At 43.6% G+C, this 19680-nt stretch overlaps 1 protein-coding gene across 3 annotated transcripts; it reads right to left on the reverse strand.

Moving 5' to 3' along the window:
• Positions 1-191: 191 nt before the first annotated feature.
• On the reverse strand, positions 192-17758 carry Actl6a (actin like 6A). 3 transcript variants are annotated; one of them, XM_052180658.1, is made up of 14 exons: positions 17563-17758; positions 14541-14617; positions 14226-14400; positions 11612-11712; positions 10520-10617; positions 8353-8447; positions 8004-8110; positions 7824-7913; positions 6599-6660; positions 6258-6372; positions 6049-6129; positions 4402-4497; positions 1783-1869; positions 192-638 (listed from the first exon to the last, which is right to left on the reverse strand). In XM_052180658.1, exons 1-14 carry the CDS (start codon positions 17585-17587, stop codon positions 558-560), a joined length of 1290 nt encoding a protein of 429 aa, XP_052036618.1. In that variant the 5' UTR covers positions 17588-17758; the 3' UTR covers positions 192-557. The 3 variants fall into 3 exon arrangements, with proteins under 3 accessions (XP_052036618.1, XP_052036616.1, XP_052036619.1); XM_052180656.1 differs by lacking the exon at positions 17563-17758 and adding an exon at positions 17208-17556; XM_052180659.1 differs by lacking the exon at positions 17563-17758 and adding an exon at positions 17248-17334.
• Between the last annotated feature and the right edge of the window lie 1922 nt (positions 17759-19680).

The raw sequence follows: 19680 nt of genomic DNA on the forward strand, positions 1-19680 counted from the left end.
TGCTTGTGCAGACACCAGGCACTAACTAGTGTGGGGCAGATTTGCATGCAGGTGAAATCCCTGTATGCATAACTGTTTTAGCATGAAAGACATGTAGACACCAGGAGTCAAACAGTGACTGCTTTCCCACATCAAGGAATGGTAAAAGCAGCACTTGACAGCAGCAAGTCACAACAGACAAATCCAAAACCCTTGTTGGACAGTAGTGATTTTTATTTAGTTTTGTAAGCCTAAGGTAAAAAGCATAGGCAGTAACTTTTACTAGTCAATAAAGAGTAACTCCACCAACCCACAGGAGAGCTGGAAAGTACTTACTGAAAGCAAAATATTTAGAGAAAATAGACATTCATACAAAATTATAAAATGCCTGTAATAAGAATAAGTGCATTTCAAGGAAAGCACAAACTCATTTAATTTATAGAGCCAGTTAAAGCCTTAAAAATTTAAGTGGAAATTGAAATATGCAAACATGTATAAACATTCTACAAAAGATGGTCTTCTTTTCCTGAGTGTACTAAAGCTACCGACGTGAGGGGACGGGAGGCAGGGCGGAGCCCTCAGGGGCATTTTCTTTCTACACACTGCTTCCCTCCTTCTTCATATTCCTGTTTGGAAATCCACATCTGTTGGAAAGTGCCCTGTAAAACAGAAAGAAACACTGCCTAATTATGCCTCGCTTTTCAATAGAAAGGGGTGCTTTTTACACACAAATGTCCTTAACTGCTAAACTATTAACCCCCCTCCTTGAGAACAGTACGGTCCCCTATTCCTTCTGCCTTCCTGAGACAGGCCGGGCACTGTTGAGCCCGGCCTTTCAGGTCTGAGAACACCAAGCCCTCTATACCTGTTACATGAAAAAGAAATTAGAAAGCGCTGGCAAAGGCACGAGGAAGGGTCCTAAGGACAGTAGTGGACCCTCTTACTGGGCACATGCCAGTTACTTCAGGTCCTCTGAGGGAAATGGAATGCCCGACATCTCAGACACTCCAAACTCAAGGCAGACTAAGGCACAGTGGTGTCACTGGCCCTGGTTACACACCCAGCTCCTGACAGCCTCACCAGGGGTCAGGAAACAACTGAACTCAAGAAGAAATGACTCAGCAGCACACCGAAGCCTGCCCAGGGCCAAGACATGACAAGCGGAGGCCCAAGATGTTCACTGATGGATCCAACAGCGCAAAACGCAGTGGTGCGTGCGTGTCATCCCAGCGCTCGAGGCCAAGGCAATTCAACTCCATGTTGGGGGCCAGCCTGAGGTTGCTGGAGTGGGGAGTAGGGTTGGGGAGTCATTTTTATATGTAAGTGGTTTTAAGTAGATATTCCTACTATGTCCCACTCACCTGTCAGTTTTAAATGCAAAGATCAGTGAAGCACTGAAATCATTCTTAATATTTTTACTAAATAGTATTTTCAGTGCTATATTTAAGCCAAATAAGAACCTTGTTTTTAAGTTAAGAAAATTTCTGCTTGTACTCAAAGTTTATATAACTCAAAACTGTAATAAACAATCACCAGAAAACCCAGAGGACTGTTCTAGGGGGAAGTATATAAACTGGGAAGTTACTTGTAGTATCAAGACAGTTCTATCAGTACAGAATAAATATTAAACGCAACAACAAAAAGAACCAGAAAAGATGTAATAAATAATTATTCAGAGAAAAATATGGTGCACTGTCAGATGACAAAACACTCTTTATAAGCTGCTGCACACAATCCCATTCTCAACAGTCCCTTTCTCAAACCATGGCGTCTATATAGGTCAGGGGAATCTTGTCTACTAACCAAAGATGCTAGGATAGAGCCACCAATCCAGGAGCTGAACCTCCGTTCCACCGTCGTGTTGTTTGCAATCAGTTTCAACCGCATGCTCTACAACAGACGAAGCAGGATATTGGGATAGGCACAACAGCCAACCTGGGAATTCAGTTCTGAAAATCCTCTAGAGCCACCGTGGAGCACACACTTAATCTAGCACTTGGGACACAGAGGGCGGCAGATCGCTTAGTTCCAGGCCACTATGGTCTACATAGTGAGGTTGAGGTCAGATGGGGGCTACAACAGCATTCATACCTCATACCCACTCACCGTGTGTGTGTGTGTGTGTGTGTGTGTGTGTGTGTGTGTGTGTGTCTCCTCACCCCCCCCACGTACACGCACGAACGCACGCACACAAACACATGTACACACATAGAAAAAACAAATTCATTTCACATGGTGTCAAATAGCTAAGCTAATAGTTGGCATAGGTTAGGCTACTTTTCAGGAAAGGTCTCACTGAATAAGGTAAGAAAATGAACTGTATGTGAGTCAGAGAACTGGGCAAACACAAGCATGGAGCACCACACCCGGCAGGAGACACTACACTGAAGACACTGAAACCCATGCCTAACGTCCGCTGCCAGGAAACTTGTTCAATATCCTCAGCGTGACACTCCCCTGAGTTTTCATTTCTGCAGCACTAAAGACACTACACAGAGCTTGGAGTCTCCTTCCCTTTAACAGCTCTATTAAACATGTTTTATGATGTTCTTTTAATCACTAACACTGATACTTTGTGATCTCATTTAGACATATAAGACAGTATTGATATATGTGTACGTAATTTCTTACTGTTAAACATAAACTAACAAAGCAACAAAGCCAGACACGTTAGAACCTGTACAGTAAAGTGCAGCTCTGACAATTCATGCGCATACTCCAAAGGCACCACCCCAGGCGCTCCATCCATTTTCAAAGTCTCTGCCCACCACCCTACCCAGAGAGGTTGCACTATCGCAACTCTTCCCAATCTAAATGCCAGACCACAAGTGACTTTGGATTCATACCGTCTGCCATCCAAATTCGTACTTCTGCTTAGCAGGGTTGCTCATGTCTGCAACCCTTGCCTGCACCCAGGCTGAAGAGACAGAATACTGAGTAAACCAGCCTGGTCTACAATGAGACAACACCACCTGCCCTATCTCAAAAACCTAAAACCTTAGTGCCTCTGTTCTGAACTTGGTATATTGCCCAGGCTGGCCTTGAACCTGGGATCTTCCTGCCTAAGCCTCCCAGCAGCTGGGATAACAGGCTTATACCACCTGGCCGGGCTCAATACTCTATCGTCTCACTTCCTGTATTTAGGGTCTTTTCCTTTCCTCCTTACGAATCTGCCTCTCTTACGAATCATTTTCAAGGTGTCTAAACAGGCACTCTATCCAACACAAATATGGACTATCTTCACAGTGCATTATCTTGTGTGGTGACACAGGGCCCAGTCCCAGCGGGCTAGGATGAGTGTCTGTTCTAGAATGGAACCTTTCTCCTGACCGTTTTCTTCAGTTTAATTACTCCTTAAAGGACAAACTTTCTAAATTGCTCTTGGGGGTGGGGGAAAGCTTATTTAATTATTCTAATTATGTGTACGTATACACCTGTGTGAGCATATGTGCACATGAGTACAGGTGCCTGAAGAGGCCAGAGAGGCCTGGAGCCCAATGTGGGTTCTGGGAACTCAGGTCCTCTGCAAGAATAGTTCACGCAGGGAATATTCATGCAGAGAAGGCTGCATAAAACCAGCCCCTAATTCACGCTTCAACAAACCCTGGACCACTCATCTGCCTGTAGTTGTATTTGTCGGCTTTCTATGAAATCCAATGGTCAGAACTTCTACTGCACGCTCTCCTACACCAGTGGTTCTAACCTCCTTGACTCCTCTGGGGGTTGAATGACACTTTCAGAGGTCACATTTAGATATCCTTCTTATCAGGTGTTTACATTATGATTCATAACAGCAAAATTATAGTTATGAATTAGCAATGAGAATAATGTGGTGGACACAACATGAGGAACTGTATTAAAGGGTCACAGCATTAGGAAGGTTGAGAACCACTGCCCTAGATTACCATCTCCAACTGTGCAGTATACTGAAGGCAGATGTCAATCACTGAAGTGTATTAACACCCAAATAGCACTTCTAACTGTGTAACATCAGCAGTCAAAACAGTTTCTACAGAAACACTTAACACCCTTTAAGCATATTATACCTTGTATTAATACACCATGTAAATTACCCCTCCAGATTCTCCTCTCCTTTGAAAATTAGCATCATATGCCCTGTGAGTGTATATGTGTGTTCATGTGTATGCACTTATTGTGAATGTGTGTATGTAAATTAATGTGGAGAGATAGAAGACACCTAATTTGACCTCTGGCCTCCAGAGAGACATACATGGGTTAATGTACACAGCACACACAAACATTTAAAAGAGATTCAAGTAAGAGAGGAGGAACCAATAGTGTTATGTAGGACAAGTAGATTATTACTAGATATTACTCATATTGTAAAGATAGACAATTATCCATTAAATTCCACTCAGTGAGAATGGACACAACTAAATAACACAGAGAACAGAAACTTACTGGTGGAGTTTTCTGAGAAAGCTCTCTATTTAACCTGTCAGTGAAACTCTGTATTAGCGTGTTTCCTCCTGCTACAATCACACTGCCGTAGAGACCCTAGGAGAAAAACAAAATCATTTCCAGATGTTTCCAACAATCCTACAGTATTGCCAGGTGCTAGGAATTGGATCCAGCTACCAACTCCATTGTTTTTCCATGTATTTATTTTGTGTGTATGTAAGCATGCCACAGCTTATATGTGGAAATTAGAAGACACTTTGGGAGTTGATTCTTTTTCCAGCATGTAGATTCTGAGAATCAGACATTGGTGGCAACCACCTTTATGCACTGAGCCATCTTGCCAGCCCAGAGCCACTAACATAAAACAATTATTCTTAAACTCATAAGTCTTATTAGCACACAGCTACTAATATCAGAAGTACATTTTAGAATTTGTTCATCTGAAAGTCATGGTATTTTAAATTAGACAAAATTGTTTTATGATCATGACAGATGATGGTATTCTTTGGAAACACTCCTAGCTAAAATGCTTTCCCTTTTATAGGAATGCTGCAACTTCTTTAGAACACAGGCTGAACCTCCCAAATAAAAACAACTTCATACTCGTAAGGAATGTATTTACTTCTACTTTGCATGTATTTATCAAAACGTAAATGTCAGCCTGCCTTTTTAACTAGCTGTGTTCTTAGTTTTAAAATCTTCTTCAAGTATCTAAATCATCTAAATTTTGAAACAGAAAATGCAAAAATTGGGTCCCATCTGCTAACAACATTAAGTAATAGAAAATGATCTCAATAGAAAGTTCCACTCTTGCAAATGTATTTATTTAATCCTTAAGTGACCTTGCACAAAAACCATCAACACTTAGAGCAGAAAATTTGCTCAGTGGGCCCCATAGGGACATGAGTCTGCTCCCAGGAATCCATGTGACAGTATAACGACACTCAACCCCACAGAACTGTCCCTCCATATACAAAACACACACACACACACAATTCTAAACTATTACTTCAACTATCCTAGAAGTGGTGTAGGCTGCTAAGTCACTTAAAAGAAATTATTTTTGTGGTCCCCAACAGCCTTTTGTGTTTATACACTCACATCGATTCACATCATACTTTAAGCAAATTAACTTGAAAACCAAGATAGTATGTGGATTATGAAATAAATCTATAGCTTAATAAATTATAATATAGATGAGTATATTATATAATCAATTCGATATAATATCAACAGTTTAAAAACTTGACATAGCAGAACAAATATTAAAGTCATCTGATCTGATCATGTAAAAGTTGCACACTTAAACCACACTTTCCTGAAAACTACAAGTAAAAGTCAAGAAAAATCACCAATTTCTATGTATCTAGGTTTTCTACATTTTAGGAAATCTGGAGTAGTAATGACCAAAGAAATTTTGTGAGGGTAAAATGTTCTAAGACTCTGCTGTGTCCAGTCCAGCGGCCACAGCCACACTCACGGAAGAGTTAGTGCAAGTCAGGAGCCAAGCGGACTGGTCTTATCAGCGTGTCCAGCTCTTTCCTCGTGGTTATAAACTGCCCTGAAAGCCAGTGGCCAAAGTTGCAAACCAAATTTGGGGCATTTCATTGCTCTAAGAGACAATAACAAGTAGGGACTGGCACTTACTGGTCTGATGTCAATGTCACACATTCCAACACTCGTTGTGACCACGTGACTGACTCCCAGCATCGTGTTCCCAGACAGCCCCTAGAACAAGAAGGTAGGTGTTCACATGGAAGGCACCCATTGGCAAACTGAGTCTTATGTAGGATTTGTAATCTCATAAATTCTCTACACAGGAAAAGCCACACCAGTTCTGACATTAGCTTTCGCACCTTTACATTGGAAGGGTCAAATAATCCTTCAGGAATTTTCAGCCGCTCTGCACCAAAATCACAGTTGTAACCATTGGGGAATTCGTAGTGAACAGTTGGCATCTGTGCAGCCACTCTACAAATGTAAACAGTATTTCACAGAACGCAAAACCACCCTGCTCAAAATTATTATCCACTTATAAGGAGCTACCAATCTCTGAGAAATTAGAGCACAAATTCCTAAGCGCAGTATTCAGAATATACTTTGTTTCCAAGCTAACATATTCTACAACATTTTAATATTTAAACAAACAAAAGCCCTTATTCCCAAAGTACAATACACAGTTAGACAGAAAACATACTGTTCATCATAGGTAGAGTCTGACACCTGAAGAACAGAAGCTTGAAAATCTTGGATGACGCACTGTGGACAGAGAGAAGTTAGCAATCAGTTGAAATCTGCTTTTGTAAAGTGCACTGTATGTGATAAACTATAGACTGGCATCAGACCCCTTTCTCAGGGTTCAGTCATTTGAAGAGGATAACTCTACAGTTAAGTGGGAATTTACAATTTATAGCATAAATTAAATTCATTTCTACAACTATAATTACACAAGTTATTTCAATTACACTACTTATGGGACAATAACAAAAGATTAAAAACAACCAGAAACCTGCACCACTGCCCCACCAAACTAAACCAGTTTCAGAACATCATTCGTTTCCTTAAAAGTAACCTGATTTATTGTCTGTCTGTCTTTGGTTTTTTGATACAGGGTTTCTCTGTGTGTCCCTGGCTATCACTGAACTCATGCTGTAGTCTAGGCTGGCTTCCAACTCAGACATCCAACTGCATCTCCTCCCAAGTGCTGGAGTGTGCCACCACCACCCAGTGACTTGATTTTAAAAGAGATTTTATCACCTGACTATGGCATGCAGACACATCATAGCCCATAGAAATTCCTAGTGACTGCTGTGAAATGAGCATGGCCTGCAGGCTGATATGGGAAATTCCAAGAATTTTCCACATTCTAATGCACACAACTTTGGGTACAACATACTCTCAGAATACACTAAGTCAACACTAGTTTTCATACCCTTTAACTATTAGAAATTCGTATGTATCTATGAGATGGCAATATACCGATCTCTGACCTACATAGGACTACGCACGCAGACAGATCTCCAGCAGTCTCACTGGCCCACTGCTGGAGCACACACACTTTTTCATGTCTGATAAATGCTAGGGAAGGAATCACACCTAAGCTATACTAAGTACTACACAAACTGAAACCATTTTCTCAACCACAGTATAAAACAGCATGCCTGCTTCTACCGTAAAGCCAAACCGGTTCATGTCTCCACACTGCTATGTAGCAGTTTGTTTGTAGGGACTGTTTCACTAATACAGAAAGCGCTCCCCTAAGCTATTCGTTTTGTCAGATAGTTAAAAAACCATAACATGGCTGTCTCTGCCCAATCCAGAGGCAGCCCACTTGTCCCTCCAGGGTAATAAATCTCTGTGTTGTTTAAAAAAAAAAAAATCCTTGGACTCAACACTTTATAAAGACAGTAAGGGTTACTTACATTGCACATGTAATTGTGCCAAGACCTTGTAACCTGGGGCAGTTTCTCTTTTCTTTTCCAGTTGGCTGGAGAGCCTTCTCGAACAGCCTCCTGAGAACACAAGAGCACACACTGAGAGACTTCCCCACCCAGGAGAGGAGGCAGGGCAGGTCTCACTAAGGAACCTCACATGCTGCTTACTTTTGATGCAATCATATAAGGAGGAATGAGTTCTATGTTCATTTCCTGGAAGAGTTCTCTGCACTGCATGGTAATGAAGTCTCCAGCAAGAGGGGATTTCACAATGCCTGAGAACCAAATCAAACAAGGCTGAAGGAGCCCAAAGTCTCAATTCCTTGGAGCTGTGAATGTATTTACACTGGAATAGGTTTCTTTTAGTAGATTAAGTGAACTATCATTCCAAAGAGGAAAGCCATGCGTTTAAAACATATTACTCGGGAAATGGATGTGCTCCAATAGAGTTCCTGGTCTGTCTTCACCATCTATGTCAAGACTGGGAAGTGCCCTTGTGCCCTCCTTAAGCAGTTACCTTGTTGAAGGACATAGCCATCGTGGACTGGAATCGCTGTAGTGTGGGTGGCTCCACTGTCCAAAATCAGCCCAGTAGAGCGACCATTAGCAAATCTAGTTTAAAGCATTAAGGAAAATAAAGTACCAAAGCTCCTAGGATAGCACTGATTATGAAAGGCTGGCTCTCGTAATGTTTAAGCCAGTTTATTAAACATGTTATCATGTTAAACCTGTAAAAGCAGGTCTGGGGGATAAAAGGTAGTGTAAATAATTACTGTCTTGAAAAAGACTTACACAGGCAGGACTCCAGAATGGTTCCTTCTTTAATTAAGCTGTTTGAATGAACATACTGAAAACCTCTACAAGTGATCAAGAAGGCTTACAGTAAACTGAGACATGTTTAACAACATGTACAAAAACGAGACAAAGACATCGAGAGATTGTGACACCTCGGTGGAGAGTTCTGGAGGAGCACTGCAGGTGAGGCAGCTAGGTGGCAGTCCCACACCCCATCATGCTGACCAGCAACTACAGGTGGACTCAGCAGCTGGTCAAAGAGCAGGTCCCCTGCCCCTCAGCAGCATGCAACAGGCCTGCATGCAGGCTCATGAGCCGGGCTTTTCACTGGTGGCTCAACTACTTGCTGAGCATTTATGCTGTCCCAAGCCTGGGACACACTAACATTCCAGAAGAGGTAAAGTACAGAGAAATAGGTGGGGAGAAGATCACAACAAAGTTGCCACTAACGTTCCTTAAAAGTAGAAGATACACGCCGAGCCATCTCTGCACTGAAGGGTTCTTGTTTAGAAAAACAGAGGTCAAGTCAGGCAGTGGTTTTAATCCCAGCACGTGGGAGGCAGAGGCAGGAACTCAGGATTTCTGAGTTCGAGGCCAGCCTGGTCTACAGAGTGAGTTCCAGGACAGCCAGAGCTACACAGAGAAACCCTGTCTTGAAAAAAAACAAAAAAAAAACCCGAAGTCAGTTTATCTGCAAAAAGCAAAGAAAGAATGTAGATAAAGCAGGAAATACAAAACACCAGAACATGGTGGGCTCACAACTACAGTCAACAGAGTCCCAAAATAGGGCAGAGAAGGACCACAGAGACCCATGCTGACTCAACACAGAATGACTTTACAAAGATTTTGCAAGTGCCAGTGGCCTACAGAAACGCAAGAATCTGCTAGCTACACATCGGACAAAGGATTACTATCTAGGATACTTACCTAAGTCAGAAAAGTTGACCAGAATGTATAGTAACCTAATCAATAATATAGCCCAATGAAATGAATACATAGCTCTTAAAAGATGGCTCTCATCAAACATGAGAAAAGGCTCAACACCTTTAAAGCTATCATGAAAATACTAATCAAAACCACAATGAGATTTCATCTCACCCTAATCAGATTGGCTGTCCGCAACCACAAAAGAACAGATTAACAGAAGCCGGTGAGAAAGGAGACCTCACTGCTGGTGGTAATGGAAGTCAGTCCAGCTACTATGAAATCAGTAAAGAGGATCCTCAAAAAATTAAAGTTACTACTCAGGATCCAGTCAGACCTACTAAATCTATGCCAAAAGAAGGACGTCAACACAGCCCAGCGATGCCTGCACGTCCCATCATCACAGCACTGTGTGTAAAGTCAGCCCAGGCAGGGGTCATCCACACCTGGAGAGAATGTGAAGTACTCGCAGGCTGCCATTCTGCTTAGCCAGAAGGGATGGAATACTGCCGCCTACTCGGAAACTGCAGATCAGATGAGTGAGCCAGGGAAACAAACTACATGCAGTGTCATCTGCAAATCCAAGAATCCCTCAGCTACATTAAAAACACAGGCATTTGCACATGTGTACCACCCCCAAGCCCAGTCCCCACCACAAACCTGGAAGGCAGAGTGGGAGACAAGAAAGAGGGGAGAGTATATGAGGAGGGGCAGGTGAATCCTAGCAGAGGAAGGGCGTGAATATGACCACCCACTTGAAGGAGATATTGATATACTTCTTGAAGGAGAAGTGATATACTTGAAGATTATCTTTATGAAACCAAACACTGCGTACAATGATTACACACCAAAACCAGGGGGGAAAATGCTTTAAAAAATACTCCAAGATAGGTAAAGAGCTAGAAAATACTTCTTCCGCTAATGCCTTACGCACACGGAGAAAAGCTGCTATACTTTAAGGATACGCCGTCAGAACGGCAGTTTTGCAGAGGAAGAACGCAGGGATGCCGTAGTGCTCAAACATCAGCTCCGTCAGCTTCTCTCTCTTCGCCCTGGTGTTCCACTGGGGAGGGGAGGACACGGTTATCCACTGAAGAGAAATTAAAGCACTGACTCACTTCATACCACATTACAGAGCCATATTGGAAAAGTAAGGGGAAAGGGGAAAAAGGGAGGAAAGGGGAAAAAGGAGAAAAGGGGGGAAAGGGGGAAAAGGGGGGATAGGGGGGAAAGGGAGGAAAGGAGGAAAGAGGAAAGGAAAGGAAAGAAAGTAAGTTAAGTTCCTTTCTTTAAAAAAGCATAAATTAGCCTGGCGGTGGTGACACACACCTTTAATCCCAGCACTTGGGAGGCAGAGGCAGGCGGATTTCTGAGTTCAAGGCCAGCCTGGTCTACAGAGTGAGTTCCAGGACAGCCAGGGCTACACAGAGAAACCTTGTCTCGGAAAAAACCAAATCCAACTCCCCCCACAAAAAAGCATGAATTAATCTCTATTATTCAACAGGTAAAACTGTTAGCTGATATGAGTTCTAGAAATAAAGACTTTCCAAATCAAAAGAAAATGAAAATTCTAAAAACAAAAGTATTCTTAAATATTAAATCTGGTAACCAAAATCCAAAATATGAATTTTAAAACAGCCAATCACCCCACTTGTAACTGGTACTCACAAACAAAGCCAATTATTTCATTTGCTGCAATGTTATAACCATAACCAAAATTAATCTTTCCCCAAATTTCCAAACTCAAAATGTAAATTTTGATGAGTGTATAAAAGAAAACAGAGGGCCAGCAAGGTGACTCAGCAGTAAAGCCTGCTTCGTCCCCACTCCTGACAACGACAGTTAGTGCCCTGGGATGCACGTGGTGGAGACACCCTCACACTGTTGTATGACCTCTGCATGTGTGCCTGACACCTGAGCACCTGTGTGTGTGTGTGTATGCACACACTATAAATTAATAAATGTAGTTTTTCTAAAAAGAAAATCTTCAAATGAGTGGAGAGTAAAAGAAGAAAAAGAACATATACTAGAGAAGCTAGAAGAGAAAGCGGCCTCACCGGTGCCTCCGACATGAGCACAGGATGCAGGCTGGCCTCGGATTTGACATGCATCTTGTATGTATGATCCAAAATGGCCTGGAAGCTATCCCAGTCTTCAACTAGAACAAAAGAGTCAGAGCCTGAAACACAGCTTAGCTAATGGATGAATGAATGAATGAACGAACAAGCATCGTCTAAGACAAAAAGACAATTTCTATGATTTACAATTAATATTTCAACATACAGAATCTACTTTGTAACATAGCACTTTACAAAACACATGTCTTGTTTTCTGCATATAGAATCTCCTTTTGGTTCTTACAGGTGGGCCTCTCAGATCTGCCCCAAATATAAATGGGGTAAAAAGACACCTAAATCTCACTAGAGGTCATTTGGGTGATTAGAAAGGGAAAGAGGGCTGGGCGGTGGTAGTGCACACCTGTAATCCCAGCACTTGGGAGGCAGAGGCAGGCAGATTTCTGAGTTCGAGGCCAGCCTGATCTACAGAATGAGTTCCAGGACAGCCGGGGCTATACAGAGAAACCCTGTCTTGAAAAAAAAAAAAACAAAAACAAAAACAAAAAAATAAAAATAAAAATAAAAAAAATTAAAATTAAAATTAAAAAAAAAAAAAACCCAAAAGAAAGAAAGAAAGAAAGAAAGAGAAAGGACACCAGAAAGCAGCTCATAGGGTAGACACAATTATATCTGGAGCTAGGAAGAAAACAAAAAGCAAAAAATATACTATCTGTTAGAAAAGTAAGGATTTAAAGGCATGTAAAGTCCAGAGTAGCTAGACACGGCATTGTACACCCTTACTCCCAGCACACAGCACTAGGGAGGCAGGGACAGGCAGGTCTCCGTGAGCTCAAGGCCAGCCAGGACTGCAGAGCTGGGCCTTGTCGCAAAAAACCGAAACAAAAACTGGCATCCCCTCCATCTGCTCATGAGTCACTGCTTAACTGGTGACAGTTCCATTGGATGACTAGTATTATCAATTAAATGTGACCTTTTGAGATTACTTGGCATTATTGATTGCAATGGTTTACAAATATTTTCTCCACAGACCCACAGGATTTTTCTTTAAGTCTGTGGACTTCAGCATTAGCTGGGACCTATGCCTCCCTTGGGGAAATCTCAACCCACCTCTGAGAATACTGGCCACAACTTGACTCTCTGAGTCTTATTTTCTCTTGAATTTTCCCCACCCCTAATTTAAGGCTCTCACTCTCCTTCCTGAGCACGCATCTCAACTGGTTAAATACTGAGCAAGTTTCCCACAGAAAGCCCATTCTTAACTTCCAACAAGTTCCACACCCTCTCTGGGTCACACAGTCAATTCCACACCTTCAGTGTTTCCCCGTGACTTTTAGCTGACCTGCTTACGAGGTCATTAGCGACGTGCCATGCACTCTGAAGTCAGGCCACACTCACTTGCCGTACGGGAGAGCACAGTAACCCTGCCCTTGCCCTGGAGTCTAGGCACTCAACTGGTCTATAATTCCCTGCACTGATACGAAACCTACCCAGTATGCTAAGAGGAGGCTACTGTGTCCAACCTGTTCGTGAAAAGTGGCTTATGCTGGTTACTGCTCCCCCCTGTGTTTCCACACCTTTGACATATGGTAGGCAGAGGTGGACCTATGTGACCGGCCCCCAAAGCCTTAGAGTCTCTGCTGAGCTCCTAGGTAGACAATACATGCGCTGTTACACTGCGGCTGAGGCGGGAGCACACTGTGCCACCCACAGTGAGAAGACTTGGGTCTCCTCTGGATTTCATCCCCTTTCCCCTTTCCTTGGATGCTGTCCTCATGTGTCTTTTCAGTGTGGTCGCATGAGTCCTCCTATGAGTAGCTTACCTCAGAGTTTTATCCAGAGACAATAACATTTCTGCCTGCCTTCCCTTTTAATATCACCATTGGTTCATCACCTCAACCAAAACTCTCGGAAACCTTACTCTCCTCTCCTTTCTGCCTCCTCCATCTTCTAGTGCCTTCTGCCACCTGGAAACTCAAAGCACCTTCAGGACCTCTGCTCTCAGCGGTGGCCATCGGAAACTTCCTCTTCTATTACCGTCCTGTCTCCAGTACATCCCTCCGGCAGATTCTACATACTGTCAGAGTGGCAAAGGTGACCGAACGCACGGTGCCTTACATAGTTTCCATAGGCCAGCTTCCAGGGACCATTCCAGCGTGCTCCAAAGAAAGACAGCATTCCCTGCCTACTTTTCCTGCAAGTGGCCTAACACTCACAATGCTGCAGCCATATCTGTAAGGCATTTCAAAGATATTTCCCTCACAGCTCCCATCTCGTCACACAAGCTGGTGTGTTTCTGCTTTTCTTGGCCTTGCGGGCAGCTGAATTCCTATCCATGTCAAGCAAGGCTCAGCAGCTACATCCTTTACAAACTCTCTGAGCCCACTGCTTCCTGACCACATCCACAGAGCTCTTAATCAGGTGTCTAGCAGGTTTTTGTGCACACACCAAACTCTCCGGATTGAGTTTAAGGGAAAGGAACACTTCTTATACATTTTTGTATTTTCATAATCCAAAATATTACTTTATGGAGTTAAAACAGACAGACACTTGCTGCTCATCTTGTGAGACATTGTTGTTTACAGCCAATTCATACCCATGCCGTTCTTGAGCGGTGAGATGGCCTCCATGTTCTCCCTGGGCACGCGGAGGGCATTGGTGTCTATGTAGTAGGTCGGCCCGCCCTGCTTGCCTTTGTCGCCATCGATCTCCATCATCGTGCTTCCGTCGTCTCTCTCCAGCACCACACCGATAGCCGTGGGGAAATCGACCTGGGACATCAGCACATGGTGGGAGGACCACGCTCTCATTAGGACAGGTCTACTGTCATTGTTGCTTTCAGTTGCTGCTTGAATTTAATTTTGCACAGATGAGTCTTGCCAACCCATGTAATTAGTATCACTGTTCTTACCTTAGGGCAGTCCTCCCCAGCATAGCCAGCCCTCACTGTGTACGAGCCAATGTCAAAAACGAGAGCGCCAACTTCATCTGAGGAGATTAAAAGAGAATTAAAAGTAAAAGAGAATCGCATATGCTTTAATCCCAGTAAATGGAGGCAGAGCCAGACAGGTCTCTGAGCTCCAGGCCAGCCTGGTCTACAGAACTAATTCTGGGGCAGCCAGGGCTACATAGAGAGACTCTCGTCTCAACAAAGGACATATTTCATGTATATAAAATGAGAGTACTTAAAACTTTGTAAAAATCCATTATATCCACACATCATTAGCTAGATTTTACCATTGTTGTTTTGAGACAGGGTCTCTCTATGTGATCTTGCTTGTCGCAGAACTCAAAAAGTTCCTGTCTCTGACTCTCAAGTGGATTAAAAGTATGCACCACCATGTCTGGCTTGAACCCAGTATTAAATACAACTTCAAGATTTATTTAATTAAAATATGGCGAGTCATACACTGCTTTATCAGTGGAGGTTTAAGCAGGAAAAACACGGTACACTGACATCAGGTAGCAGAGTCATCAGGTGGTAGAAGGGACTAGTTAGAAACATCTATGGTCCAGGCACAGAAGGAGGAACAGAGGGAAACCCTCATAATCCTTAAACGGAGGAAACAAGAAGAAACTGGTACCAGAACCTAGAACGCTGTCTGTGGGGATAGTTGTTGGTGACAGCGGAATGATGCGGAGAGCTCCAGCTGCCTCTCCAGGGAGGGAGGACCAGGCTCAGACGCCAACCTCCAGGAAGGCTCTACAATCCAACATCCAAATTGGGACACTATTAACTTGGCTGGGGAGCACCCGCTTTTAACAAAAAGCACAGGCTAGAAGTACAGTACCCTACCAACACCTAATCAAAGTTCAAAGCTCAAACCAGAGGCTGAGAAAGCCCAGAGGTCATCTCTACAGGCACAGGTAGGGTACAAATGACAGCAAGAGAATCTGGTGACACTAAACAAAACAAAATACAAAAAAAAAAAAAAAAAAAAAAAAAAAAACCACCCAATACATCAGAGTACCATTTCATCAATTATGGGAAATTATGTTTTGTTTCATGAAATGAAGAAACTCAGCAAAATATGAAAACTGGAGAGCATGGAAATCAGAGTGTAATACACAGGCCAAGTCAAAAGCATCTAATAAAGATATCATTTAAGTTACAACCCCCAGTCGTGAGGAGACAGTTTAGTGGTGAGAGAAAAAGCTGGCAATCTTTCTCAGTCCAATCCAGAGAATAGCCTCCATTTTTACTTTCCAAGTTCTTCACCCCAAACAGCAAGCCTCCTAGGATAATGAACTTTGATTTCTCAGTGCTGGTTTGTCCATGGGGTACCCCCTCAAAATTTAAAACACTAATCCTACTTACCTACATTTCTAGACTGCAAAGGCCTTAAGACAAGTTCTTCTATTTCTCTAGTTAAAGCTAATCTATGCCCAATCTATGCAGTTCAGTGCTAGCTACAAAGAGGAACCCAAAGAGAATCACAGAGCTATTTAGACATATCGGTTTGGAAAAATTCGTATCTTAAAAGGAGATGCATATGCAACTGTTTAAATGAAAATGTCTCCTATAGACTCTGATATTTAAACACCTGGGCCCCAATTGGTGGTGCTGGTTGTGGGGGTTTAGAAGATGCAGGCCTTGATGCAGGAATGCTGTCACTGGGGTCAGGCTTTGAGTTTAAGCTCCCACCATTTCCGGTTTGCTCTCTGCTTCATGCTTGAGGTTGGATATGTGAGCCCAGACTCCTGCTCCTGAAACCATGCCTCCCTCACACTGCACTCTCATCCCTCTGGAATTAAAGTAAACTCTTCCTTCTAGAAGGTGTTTTTGGTTTTTTTTAACCGCAGCAACTGAAAAGTGACCAATAAACTATGTGAGATGGGTAATTTACTAACTTCTCTGTCCCAGTTTAATCTGTAAAATGTATTTAAATATTTACCTCACAGGATACAATGACTAAATGTCTTCAATGTTTTAATGTGTAAATGCACTTAGAGTAATAAGCACGATAAATATTAGCTAACTCTAATTATTACTGTCACACTTCTTGCCAGGGAAAAGACTACAGCTCCTAGACAAACTGCGACAGTTCATTCTTACAAAACCCTACACAGAAGTTAAAACTCCAGAGGGCACAGATCTACTGACCCAATCCAGATATAAGTTTGTTAGTGTGAGGATACTCTTAACTCATTATAGGTGCGTGTTACCGGTACACTGCAGACAAAAGAACGCCTCTGCATCATCCCAGAAGCTATTTCCTCCCAATTTACAAAGAAAGTCTTTAAACTTTGAGCTGTTTAACTCTTCCCAATATTTTCTTCTTCGTTAACGAGCAGGACAGCAGCACCATCTCCTGTCAACATCCACCCCAGAGAAGAGTCTCTAACTAGTTAGCTACTCTTAATCAAAAGCAAAACAAAACAAACAAAAAAACAAAACAATGCTTAAAAGCCTTGATTTCGTTATCGCCAATCTATATAAGGTTCCTGCCCAGCTGGACAGGGGAACAGCAGTCTGTACCTCAGAGCTCCACTCATCTAGGGACCGAACACACCTAGAACGATGTCCAGTCTGCAGCAGCTGCTGCAGGACCGGGCACAACTCGCACCCAGTGCCCACCCCGAGGGCCCGGAACCTCCGCGAGCTGCCCCGGACTAACGCGCGGCGGAACCGGTACAGCGAGGGACCCGGCGTGCCAGGTGATTGCCATCAGAGTCCAGCCGGTTCTAGAGCCCCAAGTGTAAGACACGCCGAAGCCCTTCCTTGAGGCCATCTCGGAACAGCGACAGGACAAGTCGGAAACCGATTGAGCGCGGACCCTGGGTCCGAAGTAGAGGAGAGGCCCATCCGGGGACCGGAAGCACCGGCCAAAGACCGGAAGGGCCCGCTGAGGACCGGAGGGAAACGGAAGCGACCAGGGACCGGGCCGGTCGTTCCGGTCCGCACGCCCCGAGGCGCCGCTGCGCTCACTCACCTCCGCCGTACACGCCGCCGCTCATGGCTACTGTCTGGCGGGGACTGGCCGAAGACTACTGGACGAAAGATAACAGCGGCGCAACTCCTCTCCCCGGGAACGCTGGTCCCGCAAGCCTGCAACTTCCAACGCCGCCCCCTCCGGCAACAAAGCAGCAGCCGCACGCCCGCTGCACAGCCACTCTTGCTGGTTTCTCGTATCAACCAATGACAAGGGGCCCGGCTTACACTTTAGCCAATCAGAATGTGGCACTGCTGGATTCCCCGCGCGGTTTAGCCGTCTTAGCCAATGAAAGGCATCCGTAGGGGCGGGGAGAGGGAGAAGCAAAGGAAGAAGGCTTGGGATTCGGGCAGGAGGGGGCGGAGCTTCGCGGGCGGGTGAAGTGGGTGGAGCTTCTCCGGCGGGCCATAGGTTGGACGGAGCTTCCACAGCAGGCGGGAGAGTGGGTGGAGCTGCTCCGCGAGAGGGAACTGTGCTTCGCGCGCGAATAGAGTGGGAGGAGTCTCAGGTGGGCGGGAGTGTGGGAGGAGCTTTGTGCGGAACTGGGCCGGGTTTCGAGAATGAGTTAAATTAGGTACTGGGAATTGGAGGCTTGCCTTGGGCCATCAACCGCTCTGATCCTAAGTAAGGCTGCTCCCCAGGGGCAATGGGAACTTAGGCAGAGAAAACCGAGCGTTTGCAAGGAATCTGGAATTTGAGTTAGTTACTCTGGGATGCATTGGGATGAATTCGGATTTTTTTTCTTAAGCAGAAAAATCTTCAACTATACTTTTTCAAGTATACATTTATACTTGAAAAAGAAATGTGTACTACACTTTGAATTAATCAGCAAATCAGATATAATAAGATCCAGCATTTTTTAAAATGGCTATTTATAATAAGAGATAGTATATTTTTTCCAGTTAGATTCAGATAGCATTTCTTTCATTTCTGTGAAAATCATTCACCAAGCAAGTGGAGCACCATTCTAGTGTCTGCTGCTCTTAGTCTACATATCTATACTGCAACAATTTGTCCCTCTGCTTCTGTGGGCTTTAGATAGCTTGATCTATGTAACAAAGGGCCGGAACCAGTCGTGCCATTCCCAAATTCAAGAGTAATAATATATCTCTGAGACTGGTAGAAGTGCTTAAATTGAAGTGTCTAAGGTCTAGGACAGGGGGGCTACTTGTAACCTTAGGAGGGTTGAGTAAAATCTCATCCATTTCCTTGCCATCAAGGTGGCAGAAACTGACCTGTCAGAGAATCAGGAGCAAGGCTAGTAAGAAGACGATTCCCTATTCACTTGACACCATGCACTGTGAGCTGACAATGATGGTTTGGGTTTGGGTTTTTTGAGAGAAGGTTTCACTGTGTAGGCCAGGCTAGTCTCCAAGCTGGAATCCTCCTGCCTCTGCCTCCTGAGTACTAGAATTACAGGTACATGCCACCTTGTATATTACTGTATTGTAAATAATTCGAAAACACTTTTCAGAATGCTATGGTACTCGCATGTCGGAAGCCTTAAGCTGTGTTTTACTGGAGCATAGCCAGGCTTATTCATAGCTGTGAATGAGGTTATGCGCCTGGTTAAGGCAGAGAGCTTTTTACTACCAAGAGACCTGTGGGAGGGATTATTTACTTCTCAGTGTATGCAACACCTAACACAGCCTACCTGTGCTGTGCTCCCTATGATCAGTGTGCACTGCCGACCAGCACCCCGAAATAACGCTATTTCCAGGCATGCTTGACTAAGTAAAACTGATGAGTCATTATGGACTGTGAGCCCAAGTCAGGCTCTGTGGCACACAATTTTAATCCCAGAATTCAAGAGGTGGAGGCAGGTGGATTTCTGTGAGTTTGAAATTAACCTGGTCTACAGGCTAATTAAAAGTAGCCTGTAATTAAGTAATTAAGAGTTCCAGGGCAGTGAGGGCTGCACAGTGATCTGCACATAGCAAGGCCCTGCCTCAAATATATAAATGCATGATAAATACATAAATACTATGGCTCCAATAATGAAATGTTGAAGAAACATTATTTTACTTTATAATATATAGTAATGCAATTATACCATTATCACTTAAATTCTTAGCAAATCGTTTACAAGTTTGATAGATTTACAAATTGATATCCTTT

This window comes from Apodemus sylvaticus, chromosome 4 (assembly GCF_947179515.1).
Source record: "Apodemus sylvaticus chromosome 4, mApoSyl1.1, whole genome shotgun sequence".
Classification (NCBI taxonomy): Eukaryota; Metazoa; Chordata; class Mammalia; order Rodentia; family Muridae; genus Apodemus; species Apodemus sylvaticus.

Coding starts and splice junctions, on each gene's coding strand:
- Actl6a (XM_052180656.1), bottom strand. CDS start 17,361: ATGGCCTCAAGGAAGGGCTTCGGCGTGTCTTACACTTGGGGCTCTAGA. Junction 14,618..17,207: donor GGAGGTTCCGGGCCCTCGGG/GTGGGCACTGGG, acceptor TAATCTCCTCAG/ATGAAGTTGGCGCTCTCGTT. Junction 1,870..4,401: donor TTTCTCAGAAAACTCCACCA/GTAAGTTTCTGT, acceptor CGTCTGTTGTAG/AGCATGCGGTTGAAACTGAT.